The 23,466-nt window shown below is 56.0% G+C and overlaps 1 protein-coding gene across 1 annotated transcript in view; it reads right to left on the minus strand.

Annotated features, from left to right (window-relative positions):
• VPS4A (vacuolar protein sorting 4 homolog A) overlaps positions 1-23,466 on the minus strand; it is a 45,698-nt gene that overhangs the window by 870 nt on the left and 21,362 nt on the right. The window contains exons 4-9 of the mRNA XM_063945917.1: positions 14,784-14,845; positions 2,182-2,301; positions 977-1,133; positions 743-891; positions 446-527; positions 36-255 (exon numbers count right to left, since the gene is read on the minus strand). Of these exons, the coding sequence (XP_063801987.1) occupies positions 36-255; positions 446-527; positions 743-891; positions 977-1,133; positions 2,182-2,301; positions 14,784-14,845 (790 nt within the window). The remainder of the gene's footprint in view (positions 1-35; positions 256-445; positions 528-742; positions 892-976; positions 1,134-2,181; positions 2,302-14,783; positions 14,846-23,466) is intronic.

The following is a 23,466-nucleotide window of genomic DNA, read 5'->3' on the forward strand; positions in this document are numbered from 1 at the left end:
CTCGTCTCTCCCCCTCCTGGGTTCTGGGGCTTTACCTTCTTGAAGTGCGTGGCTGATTGCACTTTGCGCACGGGCTGCATCAGTGCGTCCCTCACAATGACACTGATGTCGGCTCCTGAGTAACCGTCGGTTTTGTTGGCCAGCTCTCGGATGTTAGCTTCGCTCAGGCTGTGGGGCGTATTACCCAAGTGGAGCCGGAACATCTGGGCACGGGCTGCCTCCTCTGGCAGCGGGATGTATATCCGCTTCTCAAACCTGCAATTCAGATGCCACTGTGTAGGAAGGATTATTAGCTATTATGGGTCAGGAGAGCTGCCGGACAGGTAAGTAGCCTGGATGCTTCTACCGGAGCCACAGATCATGACTGTACTGATAACTATGTGCTACCTGTCCTTAGTACGAGCAACGTAGGGGGTTAGACATGGACAGCGGTGCCTGATCTCACCTTCTCCGGATTGCAGAGTCCAGCACCCACGGTATGTTGGTAGCTCCCAAAACCAAGACCCCATCATTGTTATTGCCGACACCTGAAAAAGAACGGGCGGCCGTGACCTGGTGTACGACTAATGGAACTGAATCTGCAACCTTTCCAGTCGCACTCATTTTATTGGCTAGCAAACGTAGAGGAAACGGGAGAACGTCACAGACAGACAATGTATGTACAATGGAACCTTTGAGCCATGGGGACATACGACAAGCCTAGGGGTGGGTAGGATTCATACAGCAGAGGAGCCAGTCTTACCCTGCATCTGCACCAGGAACTCGGTCTTGATCCTCCTGGCAGCCTCACTCTCGTTCTCGTTCCGAGAGCCGCACAGCGAGTCCACCTCATCAATGAATATGATGGACGGTTTGTGCTGTCTCGCCAGCTCAAACAGGTTTTTCACCAGCCTGTAAAACACCGGGTGTGAGTGGCGCGAGGTCCACAACAAACACTGGGATCCACCACATCGTACAACACTCTCTGCCCACTCACTTCTCGCTCTCTCCCAGCCACTTGGACATCAGATCAGAGGAGGACACAGAAAAGAACGTGGAGTTATTGGCTTCCGTTGCTACAGCTTTGGCCAGATAGGACTTTCCTGTTCCCGGAGGTCCGAAGAGCAGGATGCCGCGCCAGGGTGTGCGTTTTCCTGGGGAGAGGAGGGAAGAGTACACCGGTGTGCATGGAAGGAGAATAACAGGAGGAACACTCATGAGCGAGAAACTTTCATCCCATTAGCATCTGACGGAGTATATGGGAGGAACTGCAATAGATTATCACACTCAGTCCGTCTGACAACTTGTGGCTCTCCAGCTATTGTGGAACTACACATCCCAGCATGCCCTGCCACAGTTTAAGCATTCCCTAACCGCAAAACTGGCAGGGCATTCTGGGACTTGTAGTTTCACCATAGCTGGGGAGCCAAAAGTTGGTCAGGCCTGGTCTAGGCTGTCATTTTATGGCTGACCTCATAGTGAGCTGCGGTCAGGATTAGCAGCTAATCAGACACAGTATGTACGTCCATTTACAGGGGATCCCCATGCAATACTATTCCGAATAAGTATATCTGCGATCACTGTTATTTCTGTATCATTGTGGGTTGTGCTCGGGCTTTAGCCCTGAGACTGCCAACCAGCATCAAGCACTGGATTTCCAACCGTACCCCTTTTCCCAGCATCACTCAGTGATGCAGTCACCACCAAGTGGAACAGTCAGGATGATTCTATGGATGCAACCCAGAAGCTTTCCATCAGCTTATTATCAAATGGAGTTTTCACTCCCCCCGGTGGAAGCCCCTTTACTGGGACACCTTACAATCGGACAGAAAGAGGAGTTCAGAGATCAGCAGGGGCTGGAGAGACGGAGCCATTGGGTAGAATTCAAACAGCTGTCAGCAGGAAATGAGCCCTGGAGCCTGATTGGACCTTATCTGTACCATCCAATCCGATCTCAGTGCTCACTCACTGCTGACACCTCTCTGTACGTCACCTCTCCAGCACCTGGAAGTATGGCGGCTCCTGCTTCTATTTACATTGTGATTGGAAAGAAAGTAAAATAATTATTACAAAGAAGTGACAGTCGCATCTGCAGCAATACCACTCACATAGGCCAGTTATCTGAGTCACGCTGACCTCCAGCACATTGCAGGAGAATCCTGCACCAGAGGAAAGCATTGTGTATGGTTAGGGAATACGGACCTGTGAACAGATGGGGGAATTTAATGGGCAAAATCACAGCCTCTTTCAAAGCTTCCTTTGCTCCTTCCAGCCCTGCCACGTCATTCCACCGGACGTTTGGCTTCTCCATGACGATGGCACCTGCAGTAAATCACAGAGCATAATAGTGAGAGGAAGGAGAAGCAAGTCCCAATCCGCAGGACTATAATCAGAGTAAATGGGGACTGGAGAGCTTGTGATTACAATAATGATTCACCTCAGTAACCCACAGTGTGTCCTGCCACATCCAGAGCCTCCTCTTACTCTCCAATCACCTTCCAACTGTTCATCCTGTCTCTTCTCACATCCAGAGCCACTTCTTTCTCTCCAATCACCTTCCAACTGTTCATCCTGTCTCTTCTCACACCCAGAGCCACTTCTTACTCTCCAATCACCTTCCAACTGTTCATCCTGTCTCTTCTCACATCCAGAGCCTCCTCTTACTCTCCAATCACCTTCCAACTGTTCATCCTGTCTCTTCTCACACCCAGTGCCCCCTCTTACTCTCCAATCACCTTCCAACTGTTCATCCCGTCTCTTCTCACACCCAGAGCCTCCTCTTACTGTCATCATCTGCCAACTGTTCATCCTGTCTCTTCTCACACCCAGAGCCTCCTCTTACTCTCCAATCACCTTCCAACTGTTCATCCTGTCTCTTCTCACACCCAGAGCCTCCTCTTACTCTCCAATCACCTTCCAACTGTTCATCCTGTCTCTTCTCACACCCAGAGCCTCCTCTTACTCTCCAATCACCTTCCAATTGTTCATCCTGTCTCTTCTCACACCCAGAGCCTCCTCTTACTCTCCAATCACCTTCCAACTGTTCATCCTGTCTCTTCTCACACCCAAAGCCTCCTCTTACTCTCCAATCACCTTCCAACTGTTCATCCTGTCTCTTCTCACATCCAGAGCCACTTCTTTCTCTCCAATCACCTTCCAACTGTTCATCCTGTCTCTTCTCACACCCAGAGCCACTTCTTACTCTCCAATCACCTTCCAACTGTTCATCCTGTCTCTTCTCACATCCAGAGCCTCCTCTTACTCTCCAATCACCTTCCAACTGTTCATCCTGTCTCTTCTCACACCCAGTGCCCCCTCTTACTCTCCAATCACCTTCCAATTGTTCATCCTGTCTCTTCTCACACCCAGAGCCTCCTCTTACTCTCCAATCACCTTTCAACTGTTCATCCTGTCTCTTCTCACACCCAAAGCCTCCTCTTACTCTCCAATCACCTTCCAACTGTTCATCCTGTCTCTTCTCACACCCAGAGCGCCTCCTCTTACTCTCATCATCTGCAAACTGTTCATCCTGTCTCTTCTCAAACCCAGAGCCTCCTCTTACTCTCATCATCTGCAACTGTTCATCCTGTCTCTTCTCACACCCAGTGCCCCCTCTTACTCTCCAATCACCTTCCAACTGTTCATCCTGTCTCTTCTCACACCCAGTGCCGCCTCTTACTCTCCAATCACCTTCCAACTGTTCATCCTGTCTCTTCTCAAACCCAGTGCCCCCTCTTACTCTCCAATCACCTTCCAACTGTTCATCCTGTCTCTTCTCAAACCCAGAGCCTCCTCTTACTCTCCAATCAGCTTCCAACTGTTCATCCTGTCTCTTCTCAAACCCAGAGCCTCATCTTACTCTCCAATCAGCTTCCAACTGTTGATCCCGTCTCTTCTCATACCCAGAGCGCCGCCTCTTACTCTCATCATCTGCAACTGTTCATCCTGTCTCTTCTCACACCCAGTGCCTCCTCTTACTCTCATCATCTGCAACTGTTCATCCGGTCTCTTCTCCAACCCAGAGCCTCCTCTTACTCTCATCATCTGCAACTGTTCATCCAGTCTCTTCTCAAACCCAGAGCCTCCTCTTACTCTCATCACCTGCAACTGTTCATCCCGTCTACTCACACCCAGTGCCCCCTCTTACTCTCCAATCACCTTTCAACTGTTCATCCTGTCTCTTCTCATACCTAGTGCTCCCTCTTACTCTCCAATCACCTTCCAACTGTTCATCCTGTCTCTTCTCAAACCCAGAGCCTCCTCTTACTCTCCAATCACCTTCCAACTGTTCATCCTATCTCTTCTCAAACCCAGTTCCCCCTCTTACTCTCCAATCACCTTCCAACTGTTCATCCTGTCTCTTCTCACACCTAGAGCCTCCTCTTACTCTCCAATCACCTTCCAACTGTTCATCCTGTCTCTTCTCACACCCAGAGCGCCTCCTCTTACTCTCATCATCTGCAACTGTTCATCCTGTCTCTTCTCAAACCCAGAGACTCCTCTTACTGTCATCATCTGCAACTGTTCATCCTGTCTCTTCTCACACCCAGTGCCCCCTCTTACTCTCCAATCACCTTCTGTGGCCGGAGAGCCCCAGCCACGAGGCAAATGGCCGCCTGCGGCACTGAAGGGGTTAACCCCTAGTGCCCGGCGCCATTTTTAAAAGAACAAAGGGCGCTTGGCGCCAGATTTTAAATGTGTTGGGCGCTAGGCGCCGTGTTTGTAAAATATTGTAGAAATTGTATTTTATATGTGCCGTGGTCCCGGACCCCTCCGGAGACCACGGCAGGGAGCACAGCCCCCGGCGCGCTCAGCAGTGTGTGCGCGCCGGGGGAGAGGAGGCAGCCGCTGACCGCCGGAGTCCGGGAGCTCCGCTCCCGGCAGCGGTCAGTGTAGCCCCGGGCGCACTGGAGTGTGCGCGCCGGGGAGAAGGGTGAGCGCTGCGGCTGGGAGCTCGGCTCCCGCTGCAGTGCTCTCTGTGAGAGCCGCCGCTGGGGGCCGGGAGCTCTGCTCCCAGCGCCTCAGCCCAGCACGGGTGGCCAGCCGCAGCAGCCGGGACGGACGTCCCGGGCTGCTAGTCGGCGAGGGGGGTGCGCTGCAGCCCGGCTCCCCGCCGGACGCTGCAGCGAGGCCACACGACAGGCGCCGCTCAGGGGGGGACCGGGCTAGCCGGCTCCCTAGCGGCGTGGGCACATTAGGCGGGCGAGCAGGCTGATGAGCGCTGGGGTCCGGGAGCTACGCTCCCGGCGCCCCAGCACCACAACAAAGCCAGAGTCACGGCGGCCGGGACAAGTGTCCCGGGCCGCCGGGCTTAGGTACAGGGGGGTGCGCCGCTGCGTGCGGCGAGGCCACTGGTTAGTGCCACCCTGGGGGGACAGGGAGAGCCAGCTCCCTGGAACCCCAGAGGCAGGAAGGCAGGCTGGAGGATGGGGGAAGCCAGCCCCATACCTCCAGCACACAGAGAGCCCTAGCAGCCAGGCTGCAGGGCTAGGGAAGGCACTGCAGTGCCTGAGTATGTAGAGTCTGTGCAGGGCACAGGCTCAGTGTATATTTAAAAGGGGAAATGTACAGTGTGATTTTAAAATGTAATGTATTTAAAGATAAAATGCACTTACTTGATTGTGTGTCCCAGGAGGGGGGAATCCATAGCTGTGCAGGCTGATGGATTCTCCCAGACCTTTTCCCTAAAAACGGAATGCTTTCCCATCCAGCCTCACAGTTCCAATGGGGACAGGGAGAAAGAGAAGCAGCTTAGCTATAAAACAAGCTGAGTGGTTTCTTGGAGCTCCATGGAGATCAGCCGTAGTGGACCAGAGACCTGGACCGGGGAGCCAGGCTGCCCAGCTCTGGAGCCCAAATCCAGGCTGCAGGCAGTGAGAAGGGGTCCCGGGCAGGTTTCTGGAAGTCAGTTTAGGAGGGAAAACCTCCCCCCAGCCAGACTGAACGGCACCGTGGGAGTAGCCTGCTCTCCCAGATGGGAGAGACAAAGGAGACCGACCACTCCCCACTGTCCATAGGGAACAATGTTGTGTGTGCATGAGACCAGAGCATGCACAGCTCATGGGTAAACATTGATTGGTTGTACACCACAGGGCGGGCTTACCCCCTGTGGTAAGGGGTCTTGGAGAGGGATAAAAGAAGGGCAGTTGGCCCATAGGATTGTGTATTGTAACATCTTCTTCTGCTGAAACATCTTAATTGTATGCTGTTGCCCCTAGCAATAGGGAGGAGCCTTTTTAAAGGTTTTTGAGCAATAAACACCTTTGCCTCAAGAAGACTGCTTCATCTTGTGACCAACAGGGTTAGGCCAAACCTAGCCCCGTTCTCCGGCTGTCCAGGGAAGCACCTGACGTCTCCAAGCTCCGCCTTCCACCAGCTACCGGTAGAGGCCTAGCAAGTGGCTAGTGGGGATTCGTCGACACCGCACAGGTGTGGTAAAGCAGTGCGTCGGCACATACAGAGCAGAACCGTGGTTCCAAACGCCACGGCAGGTTAGGAGTTTGGTGGTGGCAGCGAGAACCCGCCCACAGCGCAGTGGGTGGAGTCAGTAACAGGCGGTTACTGACGGTAAGCGGGAATCCCCTATGTGGTCAGGCCTCGTGCGGCTTGACCTTCCATTCTGTGTGCAGTCAACGGGACGCGGAAGCTGCGAGTGCTTCCGTACGGTATCGTCCTGTCACAGAAATTGGTGGCATAGTGGTGGGATAATCCCAGGCGGCTTTTCATCACCCGATTGGAGAAGCCGAGTTACTCAGGAGAGGAGTAACTGCAGCGCAGGAGAACGCACAAGATGGCGGAATTCAGCGGAATGTCCAAGGAGGATCTGGAGATCGTATGCCAGGGGAAGGGTGTGGAAATCCCTTTCAACGCGTCCAGGAGCGTCATGCAGGCGGCGCTCAGGAGCTGGGAGGAGTCTCAGGTGGAGGTGGAAAACACTGACGGCGTCAGCATCGCAGAGGACGACCCAACAGTGGACCTTCGCACAGGACCGGTGAGATCCACAAGCCCCGCCCTCTCTCACAACAGCCATATTTCCCAGCAATCCCTAGCAGGGCCAGGATCCCAACGTCCCAGGGGGGGCGACCCGGATACCCTAGCAGATCGGCTAGCGGAATTGGGGGAAAGGGCAACGGAGCAAGAACGCATGCTTGTCATTCGGATGTGGCATGCGGAGCGGGCATCACAGGCCGTGGTACCCCGGGAGCCGTTGTCAGCTGTTGTACACAGATCAGGACGAGTTCAGTTTGCCAAGTTTGCAGACAGTGATGGGGACATTGATGGACATTTGCAAGTCTTTGAGAGGACTTGTAAACTACATGATCTACCCAAGTCAGAGTGGGTGAGACACCTTGTGCCCACTCTGCATGGAGAGGCCTTGGAGGCCTATCGAGGAGTGGCGACGGAGGACTGTGGGAACTATGACGAAGTCGAGAAGGCCCTCCTCCAGCGATTCTTCATCACTCCCGAGTCTTACAGGAAGAAATTCAGAGACTTGCCTAAGAATCCTAGCAGCACCCATGAGCAGTTCGCCACCCAGCTGCGGCAGTACGTGGTGAAGTGGGTGAAGGATTCGGAAGCCACTACATGGGACGCACTGATCGACCTGATCTGCAGGGAGCAGTTCTACCGCAGGTGCGCCCAAGAAGTGAAGGAGTGGGTGCTAGATCGGGAGCCACCCAGCTTAAAAATGGCTGCCCAATTAGCCGACAAATATGTGGCAATTCGGCCACGGGGCCAGAAGCGCCCAGCGAGCAGCCAGCTCCAAAAGACTGTACCACCAGGGGGACCCCCCTCTTCAACTCATCACCCCCAAAGACAAGCATCTTCCAACCCGGGTGCTCTTGGCCAGCAACCGCACCGCAGCGTCCCTGCAACTGATCAGAGATCATCGGTGCCACGACTGGAGAAGAAGTGCTACGGCTGTGGGAAAATCGGACATCTGAGGATGAACTGTCCTGCATCCCAAGCACCCCAGACTCGTGCCCCAAATCCGAGTGCTGGAGCCCGGATCGCTTGTTTGACGAGAGGAGATGAGCCTACAGAGACTGTTCCCCCTCCAGTCAGTCCGATGGAGTGTGGCGAGAGACAGGTGCACTCTGCGGAGAGAGTCACCTGCATGGCCAAACAGCCCCTACACAACATGTGGAGGCACCTGCAGCCGGTCCACGTGGGACCCCTGCAGGGGGAAGGCCTAAGAGACTCTGGGGCCTCAATCACTGTGGTGAGCCCCCACCTTATAGATCCTGCTGCAGTATTGCAGGGTCGCACTGCCACGATCACCCTGGCAGAAGGAACAGAAAAAGCGGTTCCCATGGCAAGAGTCTACCTGGACTGGGGAGCTGGACCCGAGTTGCGAGAAGTTGCCGTCATGGATGGTCTCCCAACTGATGTGGTCCTAGGAAATGATCTGGGTGGTGGGATCGTCACTATGTTTGTTGGCGCCATTCCCCGGAGTCAAGTTCCAAAACCACCATTGACATCAGCTACTCCAGCACCGCCCAGCCCAGAGGAAAAGACTACAGCTGCTAGACAACTGCCAGCACAGCCAACCACAGCATCAACCAGCCCAGAGGAAAAGATTACAGCGGCTAGATCAGCACATCGACCCCGCATGCCTTTTGCCTCTGGTATGCCCACGTCCCCTAGCAACGCAGAGGATGTCGGTTCCAGCTCGTTTGATCCTGTGGGGGTGCCCAATGATGTTCCTGACCCAAGTGGTTTGCCAACTCCGGCGGTGAGTATGAGAAACCACGTTGACTTTTCCATGACTGACCCCTACCAGACTGACCCTAGTAGTCCCCCCCTAGATCCCCCTGTAGAGTGTCCCAATTTAGGAGAGATTGAGGGCCACAGGCAGGAGTTTAGGGAGGCTCAACTCTCTGACCCATCCCCGAAAGGCATGAGGCGCCACTCCGGCAGCGGCCTTGACAGGGTTGGGGCGGGGAGGTTGACCTGGCGGGAAGGGTTAAGGTACAGGGTAGCCAGGAAAGTGGGAGGGGATAGACCAGATAGGGAATGTGTCCAACTGGTCCCCTCAGGGAACGTTCCTGCGCGACCGGTGTCGGTTGCCAGCGAAACCCCTTTGGACAGTAACCCGGAGACAGACCGTACCCTGAAGTGCCTGACACAGAGCTTACCCTGGTCTGGAATGTCGGATGACCCCCAGACCAAATGTAAGGCTGGTGCCATGCGTTGGCAGCCGGGGCACTCCAGCGTTTGTGTTGTCTCTGGGCCTCTGCCCATAGGAGAACCCTTGCAGCAAGTTGCTGTGGACATAGCAGGTCCCCTGCCTGTGCGCAGTAGATCGGGGAAGACACGCAGCCTCCCTGTAGTGGATTCCACACAGGATCCAGAGGCTGGTGGTCTGGCCGCCATCACTGAGGCACAGGTAACGGACGAGGAGGAAGAAGTAGGCCTAGGTGACAGGGTAGGTTTCCCGAGTCATAGGTCGACAGAAGAGGATTGGAGGGCAGGTCTGACAGTTAGGGCAGACAGTTGCCAGATAGGTATGACGGAGGTGCAGTGCCTGGGGCACCATGTGGGAGGAGACAGGGGTAGGCCCAACCCAGAGGGGGTGGAGGCAACCAGAGGCTGTCCCCGACCCACATCACCCAGACCGGTACTGACCTTAGAACCTGTAAGGCCCTACGGACATGTTGTCATTGACTTTAGTCCTGTAGTGAACCCCTTGACAGAGATGGCTAGGAAGGGCATTCCCAAGTCAGTGGACTTTGCACCCGCTTGCGAGTTGGCATTCCAGTCATTGAAGGAGGCTCGGGTACCCGCTCCAGTGCTGATGGCGCACATTCTTGACCAGGACTGTGCGTTACGAACTACTGCGCCACTGCACGGACTGGGAGCAGTACCGAGCCAGAAAGAGCCATATGGGCAGGAGCACCCTGTGGCCTGTTTGAGCAGAAAACTGCTATGGTGGGAGGTGGGGTATGCCACAATTGGGACACCTTGGGTGGCACTTGTTTGTAACCAGCCCCCCGCCGTGGTGACTTACCACCCACCTGTTAGGTGGCTGCAACCTACCTTGGGGGAATTGGACAGACTTTTGTGGTGGAGCCTTGAACTTGGACTTCAGGTGGACTACTTGAACATTGTGCACCCACGAAGAGAGGCCCACTACACTATGGATGAACTGTCTAGGCCAGAGCCTACACCCCCCAGGTAGCGTCCCCTTCACCCCAACGGACTGCGGGACCAGGACCCAAATCGTTGGGACATGGGTCCCTGGTTGACCCGCTTGAATGGGGGGGGAGGAGTGTGGCCGGAGAGCCCCAGCCACGAGGCAAATGGCCGCCTGCGGCACTGAAGGGGTTAACCCCTAGTGCCCGGCGCCATTTTTAAAAGAACAAAGGGCGCTTGGCGCCAGATTTTAAATGTGTTGGGCGCTAGGCGCCGTGTTTGTAAAATATTGTAGAAATTGTATTTTATATGTGCCGTGGTCCCGGACCCCTCCGGAGACCACGGCAGGGAGCACAGCCCCCGGCGCGCTCAGCAGTGTGTGCGCGCCGGGGGAGAGGAGGCAGCCGCTGACCGCCGGAGTCCGGGAGCTCCGCTCCCGGCAGCGGTCAGTGTAGCCCCGGGCGCACTGGAGTGTGCGCGCCGGGGAGAAGGGTGAGCGCTGCGGCTGGGAGCTCGGCTCCCGCTGCAGTGCTCTCTGTGAGAGCCGCCGCTGGGGGCCGGGAGCTCTGCTCCCAGCGCCTCAGCCCAGCACGGGTGGCCAGGACGTCCCGGGCTGCTAGTCGGCGAGGGGGGTGCGCTGCAGCCCGGCTCCCCGCCGGACGCTGCAGCGAGGCCACACGACAGGCGCCGCTCAGGGGGGGACCGGGCTAGCCGGCTCCCTAGCGGCGTGGGCACATTAGGCGGGCGAGCAGGCTGATGAGCGCTGGGGTCCGGGAGCTACGCTCCCGGCGCCCCAGCACCACAACAAAGCCAGAGTCACGGCGGCCGGGACAAGTGTCCCGGGCCGCCGGGCTTAGGTACAGGGGGGTGCGCCGCTGCGTGCGGCGAGGCCACTGGTTAGTGCCACCCTGGGGGGACAGGGAGAGCCAGCTCCCTGGAACCCCAGAGGCAGGAAGGCAGGCTGGAGGATGGGGGAAGCCAGCCCCATACCTCCAGCACACAGAGAGCCCTAGCAGCCAGGCTGCAGGGCTAGGGAAGGCACTGCAGTGCCTGAGTATGTAGAGTCTGTGCAGGGCACAGGCTCAGTGTATATTTAAAAGGGGAAATGTACAGTGTGATTTTAAAATGTAATGTATTTAAAGATAAAATGCACTTACTTGATTGTGTGTCCCAGGAGGGGGGAATCCATAGCTGTGCAGGCTGATGGATTCTCCCAGACCTTTTCCCTAAAAACGGAATGCTTTCCCATCCAGCCTCACAGTTCCAATGGGGACAGGGAGAAAGAGAAGCAGCTTAGCTATAAAACAAGCTGAGTGGTTTCTTGGAGCTCCATGGAGATCAGCCGTAGTGGACCAGAGACCTGGACCGGGGAGCCAGGCTGCCCAGCTCTGGAGCCCAAATCCAGGCTGCAGGCAGTGAGAAGGGGTCCCGGGCAGGTTTCTGGAAGTCAGTTTAGGAGGGAAAACCTCCCCCCAGCCAGACTGAACGGCACCGTGGGAGTAGCCTGCTCTCCCAGATGGGAGAGACAAAGGAGACCGACCACTCCCCACTGTCCATAGGGAACAATGTTGTGTGTGCATGAGACCAGAGCATGCACAGCTCATGGGTAAACATTGATTGGTTGTACACCACAGGGCGGGCTTACCCCCTGTGGTAAGGGGTCTTGGAGAGGGATAAAAGAAGGGCAGTTGGCCCATAGGATTGTGTATTGTAACATCTTCTTCTGCTGAAACATCTTAATTGTATGCTGTTGCCCCTAGCAATAGGGAGGAGCCTTTTTAAAGGTTTTTGAGCAATAAACACCTTTGCCTCAAGAAGACTGCTTCATCTTGTGACCAACAGGGTTAGGCCAAACCTAGCCCCGTTCTCCGGCTGTCCAGGGAAGCACCTGACGTCTCCAAGCTCCGCCTTCCGCCAGCTACCGGTAGAGGCCTAGCAAGTGGCTAGTGGGGATTCGTCGACACCGCACAGGTGTGGTAAAGCAGTGCGTCGGCACATACAGAGCAGAACCGTGGTTCCAAACGCCACGGCAGGTTAGGAGTTTGGTGGTGGCAGCGAGAACCCGCCCACAGCGCAGTGGGTGGAGTCAGTAACAGGCGGTTACTGACGGTAAGCGGGAATCCCCTATGTGGTCAGGCCTCGTGCGGCTTGACCTTCCATTCTGTGTGCAGTCAACGGGACGCGGAAGCTGCGAGTGCTTCCGTACGGTATCGTCCTGTCACACCTTCCAACTGTTCATCCTGTCTCTTCTCAAACCCAGTGCCCCCTCTTACTCTCCAATCACCTTCCAACTGTTCATCCTGTCTCTTCTCACACCCAGAGCATTCTCTCACTCTCATCATCTGCAACTGTTCAACCTGTCTCTTCTCACACCCAGTGCCCCCTCTTACTCTCATCATCTGCAACTCTTCATCCTGTCTCCTCACACCCAGAGCCTCCGCTTACTCTCCAATCACCTTCCAACTGTTCATCCTGTCTCTTCTCACACCCAGAGCCTTCTCTTACTCTCATCATCTGCAACTGTTCATCCTGTCTCTTCTCAAACCCAGAGCCTCCTCTTACTGTCATCATCTGCAACTGTTCATCCTGTCTCTTCTCACACCCAGTTCCCCCCTTACTCTCCAATCACCTTCCAACTGTTCATCCTATCTCGTCTCACACCCAGAGCCTCCTCTTACTCTCCAATCACCTTCCAACTGTTCATCCTGTCTCTTCTCAAACCCAGTTCCCCCTCTTACTCTCCAATCACCTTCCAACTGTTCATCCTGTCTCTTCTCACACCCAGAGCATTCTCTTACTCTCATCATCTGCAACTGTTCATCCTGTCTCTTCTCACACCCAGTGCCCCCTCTTACTCTCATCATCTGCAACTGTTCATCCTGTCTCTTCTCACACCCAGAGCCTCCGCTTACTCTCCAATCACCTTCCAACTGTTCATCCTGTCTCTTATCACACCCAGAGCCTTCTCTTACTCTCATTATCTGCAACTGTTCATCCTGTCTCTTCTCAAACCCAGAGCCTCCTCTTACTGTCATCATCTGCAACTGTTCATCCTGTCTCTTCTCACACCCAGTTCCCCCCTTACTCTCCAATCACCTTCCAACTGTTCATCCTGTCTCTTCTCAAACCCAGAGCCTCCTCTTACTCTCCAATCACCTTCCAACTGTTCATCCTGTCTCTTCTCACACCCAGTTCCCCCTCTTACTCTCCAATCACCTTCCAACTGTTCATCCTGTCTCTTTTATCACACCCAGTGCCTCCTCTTACTCTCCAATCACCTTCCAACTGTTCATCCTGTCTCTTCTCACACCCAGAGCCTCCTCTTACTCTCCAATCACCTTCCAACTGTTCATCCTGTCTCTTCTCACACCCAGTGCCCCCTCTTACTCTCATCATCTGCAACTGTTCATCCTGTCTCTTCTCACACCCAGAACCTCCTCTTACTCTCCAATCACCTTCCAACTGTTCATCCTGTCTCTTCTCACACCCAGAGACTCCTCTTACTCTCATCATCTGCAACTGTTCATCCTGTCTCTTCTCACACCCAGAACCTCCTCTTACTCTCCAATCACCTTCCAACTGTTCATCCTGTCTCTTCTCACACCCAGAGACTCCTCTTACTCTCATCATCTGCAACTGTTCATCCTGTCTCTTCTCACATCCAGAGCCTCCTCTTACTCTCATCATCTGCAACTGTTCATCCTGTCTCTTCTCACACCCAGAGACTCTTCTTACTCTCATCATCTGCCAACTGTTCATCCCGTCTCTTCTCACACCCAGATGCACAACAACATGGATCCTCCACTCCAGACTGATTACTCTTACATCCGGAATCACCTCGCCCATTCATTCCCCCATCCAGTCTCCTGTCCAACTCACAGAAACCTCTACACCCCATCACACCCCCCATCCAGTTTCCTGTCCAACTCCCAGAAACCTCTACTCCCGATCACACCCCATCCAGTCTCCTGTCCAGCTCACAGAAACCTCTACACCCCATCACACACCCCATCCAGTCTCCTGTCCAGCTCACAGAAACCTCTACACCCCATCACACACCCCATCCAGTCTCCTGTCCCACTCACAGAAACCTCTACACCCCATCCAGTCTCCTGTCTCACTCACAGAAACCTCTACACCCCATCACACACCCCCATCCAGTCTCCTGTCCCACTCACAGAAACCTCTACACCCCATAACACCCCCATCCAGTCTCCTGTCCCACTCACAGAAACCTCTACACCCCATAACACCCCCATCCAGTCTCCTGTCCCACTCACAGAAACCTCTACACCCCATAACACACCCCATCCAGTCTCCTGTCCAACTCACAGAAACCTCTACACCCCATCACACCCCATCCAGTCTCCTGTCCCACTCACAGAAACCTCTACACCCCATCACACTCCCATCCAGTCTCCTGTCCCACTCACAGAAACCTCTACACCCCATAACACATCCCATCCAGTCTCCTGTCCAACTCACAGAAACCTCTACACCCCATCACACACCCCCATCCAGTCTCCTGTCCCACTCACAGAAACCTCTACACCCCATCACACTCCCATCCAGTCTCCTGTCCCAACCGCTACGCCCCATCACCCACCACCCGGTTTCCTGTCCCACGAAACCTGTGAGTGGGACAGGTGACTACACCCCATCACACATACCCATTAGTTGTTCCTGTAGCTTCTTTTTTTCTGGATTTTCACCTTCGCTATCACTGTCACTTCTGAGGAGATAGAAAATAATGTTACAATGATCACCCAACAGGTTCTGTATACAGTTCCGATACAGATGGAACAAATATATATATACACCTTCTAAAGTCAGAAACCACTGATAAAAAATGTAATTCTAAATTCTAAACACTTTTCTGTTTCCAGTAACAATTTTCTTTTCTTCTCTTTTTTTATTTATTGATTTTTTTTATTTAAATAAAGAACAAAAGAAGGTACCGGAATAATCTAGATTATGAATCGTGTCACCATTTATCTGATTACATATAGATATTGTATTATTGGATTGGATAGGTGAATAAATTTTTTTTTTAAATCAACACAATATGATTTAGTCATACACCAGCATGAACGGGATTAGATCAGAAAAGTATTTAGTAAGAGACTTTCGCCAGTAGAGGCAGAATCTTATACAGCTCTCCCTGTGCTCACACCTGCCTCCTCCCCCTACCCTAAGGCCGGCGCTCACCCGTCTCCTCCCCTAAGGCCGGCTGTGACAGGACGGTACCGTACGGAAGCACTCGCCGCTTGCCGCGTCCCGTCGACTGCGCACAGACTGGAAGGTCAAGCCGCACGAGGCCTGACCACATAGGGGATTCCCGCTTACCGTCAGTAACCGCCTGTTACTGACTCCACCCACTGCGTTGTGGGCGGGTTCTTGCTGCCACCACCAAACTCCTAACCTGCCGTGGCGTTTGGAACCACGGTTCTGCTCTGTATGTGCCGACGCACTGCCTTACCACAGCTGTGTGGTGCTGACGAATCCCCACTAGCCACTTGCTAGGCCTCTACCGGTAGCTGGCGGAAGGCGGAGCTTGGAGACGTCAGGTGCTTCCCTGGACAGCCGGAGAACGGGGCTAGGTTTGGCCTAACCCTGTAGGTCACAAGATGAAGCAGTCTTCTTGAGGCAAAGGTGTTTATTGCTCAAATAACCTTTAAAAAGGCTCCTCCCTATTGCTAGGGGCAACAGCATACAATCAAGATGTTTTTCAGCAGAAGATGTTACAATACACCCTCCTATGGGCCAACTGCCCTTCTTTTATCCCTCTCCAAGACCCCTTACCACAGGGGGTAAGCCCGCCCTGTGGTGCACAACCAATCAATGTTTACCCATGAGCTGTGCATGCTCTGGTCTCATGCACACCTAACATTGTTCCCTATGGACAGTGGGGAGTGGTCGGTCTCCTTTGTCTCTCCCATCTGGGAGAGCAGGGTACTCCCACGGTGCCGTTCAGTCTGGCTGGGGGGAGGTTTTCCCTCCTTAACTGACTTCCAGAAACCTGCCCGGGACCCCTCTCACTGCCTGCAGCCTGGATTTGGGCTCCAGAGCTGGGCAGCCTGGCTCCCTGGTCCAGGTTTCTTGGCACTACGGCTGATCTCCATGGAGCTCCAAGAAACCACTCAGCTTGTTTCATAGCTAAGCTGCTTCTCTTTCTCCCTGTACCTCTTGGAACTGTGAGGCTGGATGGGAAAACATTCCGTTTTTGGGGAAAAGGTCTGGGAGAATCCATCAGCCTGCACAGCTATGGATTCCCCCCTCCTGGGACACACAATCAAGTAAGTGCACTTTCTCTTTAAATACATTACATTTTAAATCACACTGTACATTTCCCTCTAAATATACACTGAGCCTGTGCCTTGCACAGACTCTATATACTCAGGCACTGCAGTGCCTTCCCTAGCCCTGCAGCCTGGCTGCTAGGGCTCTCCCTCTCAGTGCTGGAGGTATGGGGCTGGCTTCCCCCATCCTCCAGCCTGCTTTCCTGCCTCTGGGGTTCCAGGGAGCTGGCTCTCCCTGTCCCCCCAGTGTGGCACTAACCAGTGGCCTCGCCGCACGCAGCGGCGCACCCCCCTGTACCGAAGTCCGGCGGCCCGGGACACTTGTCCCGGCCGCCGGGACCCTGGCTTGTTTCAGCGCTGAGGCGCCGGGAGCGTAGCTCCCGGACCCCAGTGCTTCACCATCCTGCTCGGCAGCCTAATTTGCCCACGCTGCTAGGGAGCCGGCTAGCCCGGTCCCCCACGAGCGGCGCCTGTCTTGTGGCCTCGCTGCAGCGTCCGGCGGGGAGCCGGGCTGCAGCGCACCCCCCTCGCCGACTAGCAGCCCGGGACGTCCGTCCCGGCTGCTGCGGCTGGCCACCTGTGCTGGGCTGAGGCGCTGGGAGCAAAGCTCCCGGCCCCCAGCGGCGGCTCTCACAGAGAGCACTGCAGCGGGAGCCGAGCTCCCAGCCGCAGCGCTCACCCTTCTCCCCGGCGCGCACACTCCAGTGCGCCCGGGGCTACACTGACCGCTGCCGGGAGCGGAGCTCCCGGACTCCGGCGGTCAGCGGCTGCCTCCTCTCCCCCGGCGCGCACACACTGCTGAGCGCGCCGGGGGGGCTGTCCTCCCTGCCGTGGTCTCCGGAGAGGTCCGGGACCACGGCACACTTAAAAATACATTTTTACACATTTTACACATCACGGCGCCTAGCGCCCAACATAATTCAAATTTGGCGCCAAGCGCCCCTTTGTCTTTACAAATGGCGCCGGGCACTAGGGGTTAACCCCTTCAGTGCCGCAGGCGGCCATTTGCCTCGTGGCTGGGGCTCTCCGGCCACACTCCCCCCCCCCCCCCCCATTCAAGCGGGTCAACCAGGGACCCATGTCCCAACGATTTGGGTCCTGGTCCCGCAGTCCGTTGGGGTGAAGGGGACGCTACCTGGGGGGTGTAGGCTCTGGCCTAGACAGTTCATCCATAGTGTAGTGGGCCTCTCTTCGTGGGTGCACAATGTTCAAATAGTCCACCTGAAGTCCAAGTTCAAGGCTCCACCACAAAAGTCTGTCCAATTCCCCCAAGGTCGGTTGCAGCCACCTAACAGGTAGGTGGTAAGTCACCACGGTGGGGGGCCGGTTACAAACAAGTGCCACCCACGGTGTCCCAACTGTGGCATACCCCACCTCCCACAATAGCAGTTTTCTGCTCAAACAGGCCACAGGGTGCTCCTGCCCATATGGCTCTTTCTGGCTCGGTACTGCTCCCAGTCCGTGCAGTGGCGCAATAGTTCGTAACACACAGTCCTGGTCAAGAATGTGCGCCATCAGCACTGGAGCGGGTACCCGAGCCTCCTTCAATGACTGGAATGTCAACTCGCAAGCGGGTGCAAAGTCCACTGACTTGGGAATGCCCTTCCTAGCCATCTCTGTCAAGGGGTTCACTACAGGACTAAAGTCAATGACAACATGTCCGTAGGGCCTTACAGGTTCTAAGGTCAGTACCGGTCTGGGTGATGTGGGTCGGGGACAGCCTCTGGTTGCCTCCACCCCCTCTGGGTTGGGCCTACCCCGGTCTCCTCCCACATGGTGCCCCAGGCACTGCACCTCCATCATACCTATCTGGCAACTGTCTGCTCTAACTGTCAGACCTGCCCTCCAATCCTCCTCCGTCGACCTAGGACTCGGGAAACCTACCTTGTCACCTAGGCCTACTCCTTCCTCCTCGTCCGCTACCTGTGCCACAGTGATGGCGGCCAGACCACCAGCCTCTGGATCCTGTGTGGCATCCACTACAGGGAGGCTGCGTGTCTTCCCCGATCTACTGCGCACAGGCAGGGGACCTGCTATGTCCACAGCAACTTGCTGCAAGGGTTCTCCTATGGGCAGAGGCCCAGAGACAACACAACCGCTGGAGTGCCCCGGCTGCCTACGCATGGCACCAGCCTTACAGTTGGTCTGGGCGTCATCCGACATTCCAGACCAGGGTAAGCTCTGTGTCAGGCACTTCAGGGTACGGTCTGTCTCCGGGTTACTGTCCAAAGGGGTTTCGCTGGCAACCGACACCGGTTGCGCAGGAACGTTCCCTGAGGGGACCAGTTGGACACATTCCCTATCTGGTCTATCCCCTCCCACTTTCCTGTCTACCCTGTACCTTAACCCTTCCCGCCCGGTCAAACTTCCTGCCCCAACCCTGTCAAGGCCGCTGCCAGAGTGGCGCCTCATGCCTTTCAGGGATGGGTCAGAGAGTTGAGCCTCCCTAAACTCCTGCCTGCGGCCCTCAATCTCTCCTAAATTGGGACACACTACAGGGGGATCTAGGTGGGGACTACTAGGGTCAGTCTGGTAGGGGTCAGTCATGGAAAAGTCAGTGTGGTTTCTCATACTCACCGCCGGAGTTGGCAAACCACTTGGGTCAGGAGCATCATTGGGCACCCCCACAGGATCACACGAGCTGGAACCGACATCCTCTGCGTTGCTAGGGGACGTAGGCATACCAGAGGCAAAAGGCATGCGGGGTCGATGTACTGATCTAGCCGCTGTGATCTTTTCCTCTGGGCTGGTTGATGCTGTGGTTGGCTGTGCTGGCAGTTGTCTAGCAGCTGTCGTCTTTTCCTCTGGGCTGGGCTGTGCTGGAGTAGCTGATGTCAACGGTGGTTTTGGAACTTGACTCCGGGAAATGGCGCCAACAAACGTAGTGACGATCCCACCACCCAGATCATTTCCTAGGACCACATCAGTTGGGAGACCATCCATGACGGCAACTTCTCGCAACTCTGGTCCAGCTCCCCAGTCCAGGTAGACTCTTGCCATGGGAACCGCTTTTTCTGTTCCTTCTGCCAGGGTGATCGTGGCAGTGCGACCCTGCAATACTGCAGCAGGATCTATAAGGTGGGGGCTCACCACAGTGATTGAGGCCCCAGAGTCTCTTAGGCCTTCTCCCTGCAGGGGTCCCACGTGGACCGGCTGCAGGTGCCTCCACATGTTGTGTAGGGGCTGTTTGGCCATGCAGGTGACTCTCTCCGCAGAGTGCACCTGTCTCTCGCCACACTCCATCGGACTGACTGGAGGGGGAACAGTCTCTGTAGGCTCATCTCCTCTCGTCAAACAAGCGATCCGGGCTCCAGCACTCGGATTTGGGGCACGAGTCTGGGGTGTTTGGGATGCAGGACAGTTCATCCTCAGATGTCCGATTTTCCCACAGCCGTAGCACTTCTTCTCCAGTCGTGGCACCGATGATCTCTGATCAGTTGCAGGGACGCTGCGGTGCGGTTGCTGGCCAAGAGCACCCGGGTTGGACGATGCTTGTCTTTGGGGTTGATGAGCTGAAGAGGGTGGTCCCCTTGGTGGTACAGTCTGTTGGAGCTGGCTGCTGGCGGGGTGCTTCTGCCCCCGTGGCCGAATTGCCACATATTTGTCAGCTAATTGGGCAGCCATTTTTAAGCTGGGTGGCTCCCGATCTAGCACCCACTCCTTCACTTCTTGGGCGCACCTGCGGTAGAACTGCTCCCTGCAGATCAGGTCGATCAGCGCGTCCCATGTAGTGGCTTCCGAATCCTTCACCCACTTCACCACGTACTGCCGCAGCTGGGTGGCGAACTGCTCATGGGTGCTGCTAGGATTCTTGGGCAAGTCTCTGAACTTCTTCCTGTAAGACTCTGGAGTGATGAAGAATCGCTGGAGGAGGGCCTTCGCGACTTCGTCGTAGTTCCCGCAGTCCTCCGTCGCCACTCCTCGATAGGCCTCCAAGGCCTCTCCATGCAGAGTGGGCACAAGGTGTCTCACCCACTCTGACTTGGGTAGATCGTGTAGTTTACAAGTCCTTTCAAAAACTTGCAAATGTCCATCAATGTCCCCATCACTGTCTGCAAACTTGACAAACTGTATACGTCCTGATCTGTGTACAACAGCTGACAACGGCTCCCGGGGTACCACGGCTTGTGATGCCCGCTCCGCATGCCACATCCGAATGACAAGCATGCGTTCTTGCTCCGTTGCCCTTTCCCCCAATTCCGCTAGCCGATCTGCTAGGGTATCCGGGTCGCCCCCCCTGGGACGTTGGGATCCTGGCCCTGCTAGGGATTGCTGGGAAACATTGCTGCTGTGAGAGAGGGCGGGGCTTGTGGTTCTCACCGGTTCCTCACGAAGGTCCACTGGTGGGCCGTCCTCTGCGATGCTGACGCCGTCAGTGCTTTCCACCTCCGCCCGATGAGACTCCTCCCAGCTCCTGAGCGCTGCCTTCATGACGCTTCTGGACGCGTTGGAAGGGATATCCACACCCTTCCCCTGGCATACGATCTCCAGATCCTCCTTGGACATTCCGCTGAATTCCGCCATCTTGTGCGTTCTCCTGCGCTGCAGTTACTCCTCTCCTGAGTAACTCGGCTTCTCCAATCGGGTGATGAAAAGCCGCCTGGGAATATCCCACCGCTATGCCACCAATTTCTGTGACAGGACGGTACCGTACGGAAGCACTCGCCGCTTGCCGCGTCCCGTCGACTGCGCACAGACTGGAAGGTCAAGCCGCACGAGGCCTGACCACATAGGGGATTCCCGCTTACCGTCAGTAACCGCCTGTTACTGACTCCACCCACTGCGTTGTGGGCGGGTTCTTGCTGCCACCACCAAACTCCTAACCTGCCGTGGCGTTTGGAACCACGGTTCTGCTCTGTATGTGCCGACGCACTGCCTTACCACAGCTGTGTGGTGCTGACGAATCCCCACTAGCCACTTGCTAGGCCTCTACCGGTAGCTGGTGGAAGGCGGAGCTTGGAGACGTCAGGTGCTTCCCTGGACAGCCGGAGAACGGGGCTAGGTTTGGCCTAACCCTGTAGGTCACAAGATGAAGCAGTCTTCTTGAGGCAAAGGTGTTTATTGCTCAAATAACCTTTAAAAAGGCTCCTCCCTATTGCTAGGGGCAACAGCATACAATCAAGATGTTTTTCAGCAGAAGAAGATGTTACAATACACCCTCCTATGGGCCAACTGCCCTTCTTTTATCCCTCTCCAAGACCCCTTACCACAGGGGGTAAGCCCGCCCTGTGGTGCACAACCAATCAATGTTTACCCATGAGCTGTGCATGCTCTGGTCTCATGCACACCTAACATTGTTCCCTATGGACAGTGGGGAGTGGTCGGTCTCCTTTGTCTCTCCCATCTGGGAGAGCAGGGTACTCCCACGGTGCCGTTCAGTCTGGCTGGGGGGAGGTTTTCCCTCCTTAACTGACTTCCAGAAACCTGCCCGGGACCCCTCTCACTGCCTGCAGCCTGGATTTGGGCTCCAGAGCTGGGCAGCCTGGCTCCCTGGTCCAGGTTTCTTGGCACTACGGCTGATCTCCATGGAGCTCCAAGAAACCACTCAGCTTGTTTCATAGCTAAGCTGCTTCTCTTTCTCCCTGTACCTCTTGGAACTGTGAGGCTGGATGGGAAAACATTCCGTTTTTGGGGAAAAGGTCTGGGAGAATCCATCAGCCTGCACAGCTATGGATTCCCCCCTCCTGGGACACACAATCAAGTAAGTGCACTTTCTCTTTAAATACATTACATTTTAAATCACACTGTACATTTCCCTCTAAATATACACTGAGCCTGTGCCTTGCACAGACTCTACATACTCAGGCACTGCAGTGCCTTCCCTAGCCCTGCAGCCTGGCTGCTAGGGCTCTCCCTCTCAGTGCTGGAGGTATGGGGCTGGCTTCCCCCATCCTCCAGCCTGCTTTCCTGCCTCTGGGGTTCCAGGGAGCTGGCTCTCCCTGTCCCCCCAGTGTGGCACTAACCAGTGGCCTCGCCGCACGCAGCGGCGCACCCCCCTGTACCGAAGTCCGGCGGCCCGGGACACTTGTCCCGGCCGCCGGGACCCTGGCTTGTTTCAGCGCTGAGGCGCCGGGAGCGTAGCTCCCGGACCCCAGTGCTTCACCATCCTGCTCGGCAGCCTAATTTGCCCACGCCGCTAGGGAGCCGGCTAGCCCGGTCCCCCACGAGCGGCGCCCGTCTTGTGGCCTCGCTGCAGTGTCCGGCGGGGAGCCGGGCTGCAGCGCACCCCCCTCGCCGGCTAGCAGCCCGGGACGTCCGTCCCGGCTGCTGCGGCTGGCCACCTGTGCTGGGCTGAGGCGCTGGGAGCAGAGCTCCCGGCCCCCAGCGGCGGCTCTCACAGAGAGCACTGCAGCGGGAGCCGAGCTCCCAGCCGCAGCGCTCACCCTTCTCCCCGGCGCGCACACTCCAGTGCGCCCGGGGCTACACTGACCGCTGCCGGGAGCGGAGCTCCCGGACTCCGGCGGTCAGCGGCTGCCTCCTCTCCCCCGGCGCGCACACACTGCTGAGTGCGCCGGGGGGCTGTCCTCCCTGCCGTGGTCTCCGGAGAGGTCCGGGACCACGGCACACTTAAAAATACATTTTTACACATTTTTTACACATCACGGCGCCTAGCGCCCAACATAATTCAAATTTGGCGCCAAGCGCCCCTTTGTCTTTAAAAATGGCGCCGGGCACTAGGGGTTAACCCCTTCAGTGCCGCAGGCGGCCATTTGCCTCGTGGCTGGGGCTCTCCGGCCACACCAGCCCTCACCCGTCTCCTCCCCTAAGGCCGGCGCTCACCCGTCTCCTCCCCTAAGGCCGGCGCTCACCCGTCTCCTCCCCTAAGGCCGGCGCTCACCCGTCTCCTCCCCTAAGGCCGGCGCTCACCCGTCTCCTCCCTTAAGGCCGGCGCTCACCCGTCTCCTACCCCATGGCTGGCGTTCACCTGCCTTCTCCCCCTACCCTAAGGCCGGCGCTCACCCGTCTCCTCCCCTCCCCTATGGCTGGCGCTCACCTGTTTCCGCACCCTCCCCTCCAGCTATCGCTCTCCCAACTCCTCCCCCTCCCCAAAGGC

The sequence above is a fragment of the Pseudophryne corroboree genome, chromosome 11 (genome assembly GCF_028390025.1).
Source record: "Pseudophryne corroboree isolate aPseCor3 chromosome 11, aPseCor3.hap2, whole genome shotgun sequence".
Classification (NCBI taxonomy): Eukaryota; Metazoa; Chordata; class Amphibia; order Anura; family Myobatrachidae; genus Pseudophryne; species Pseudophryne corroboree.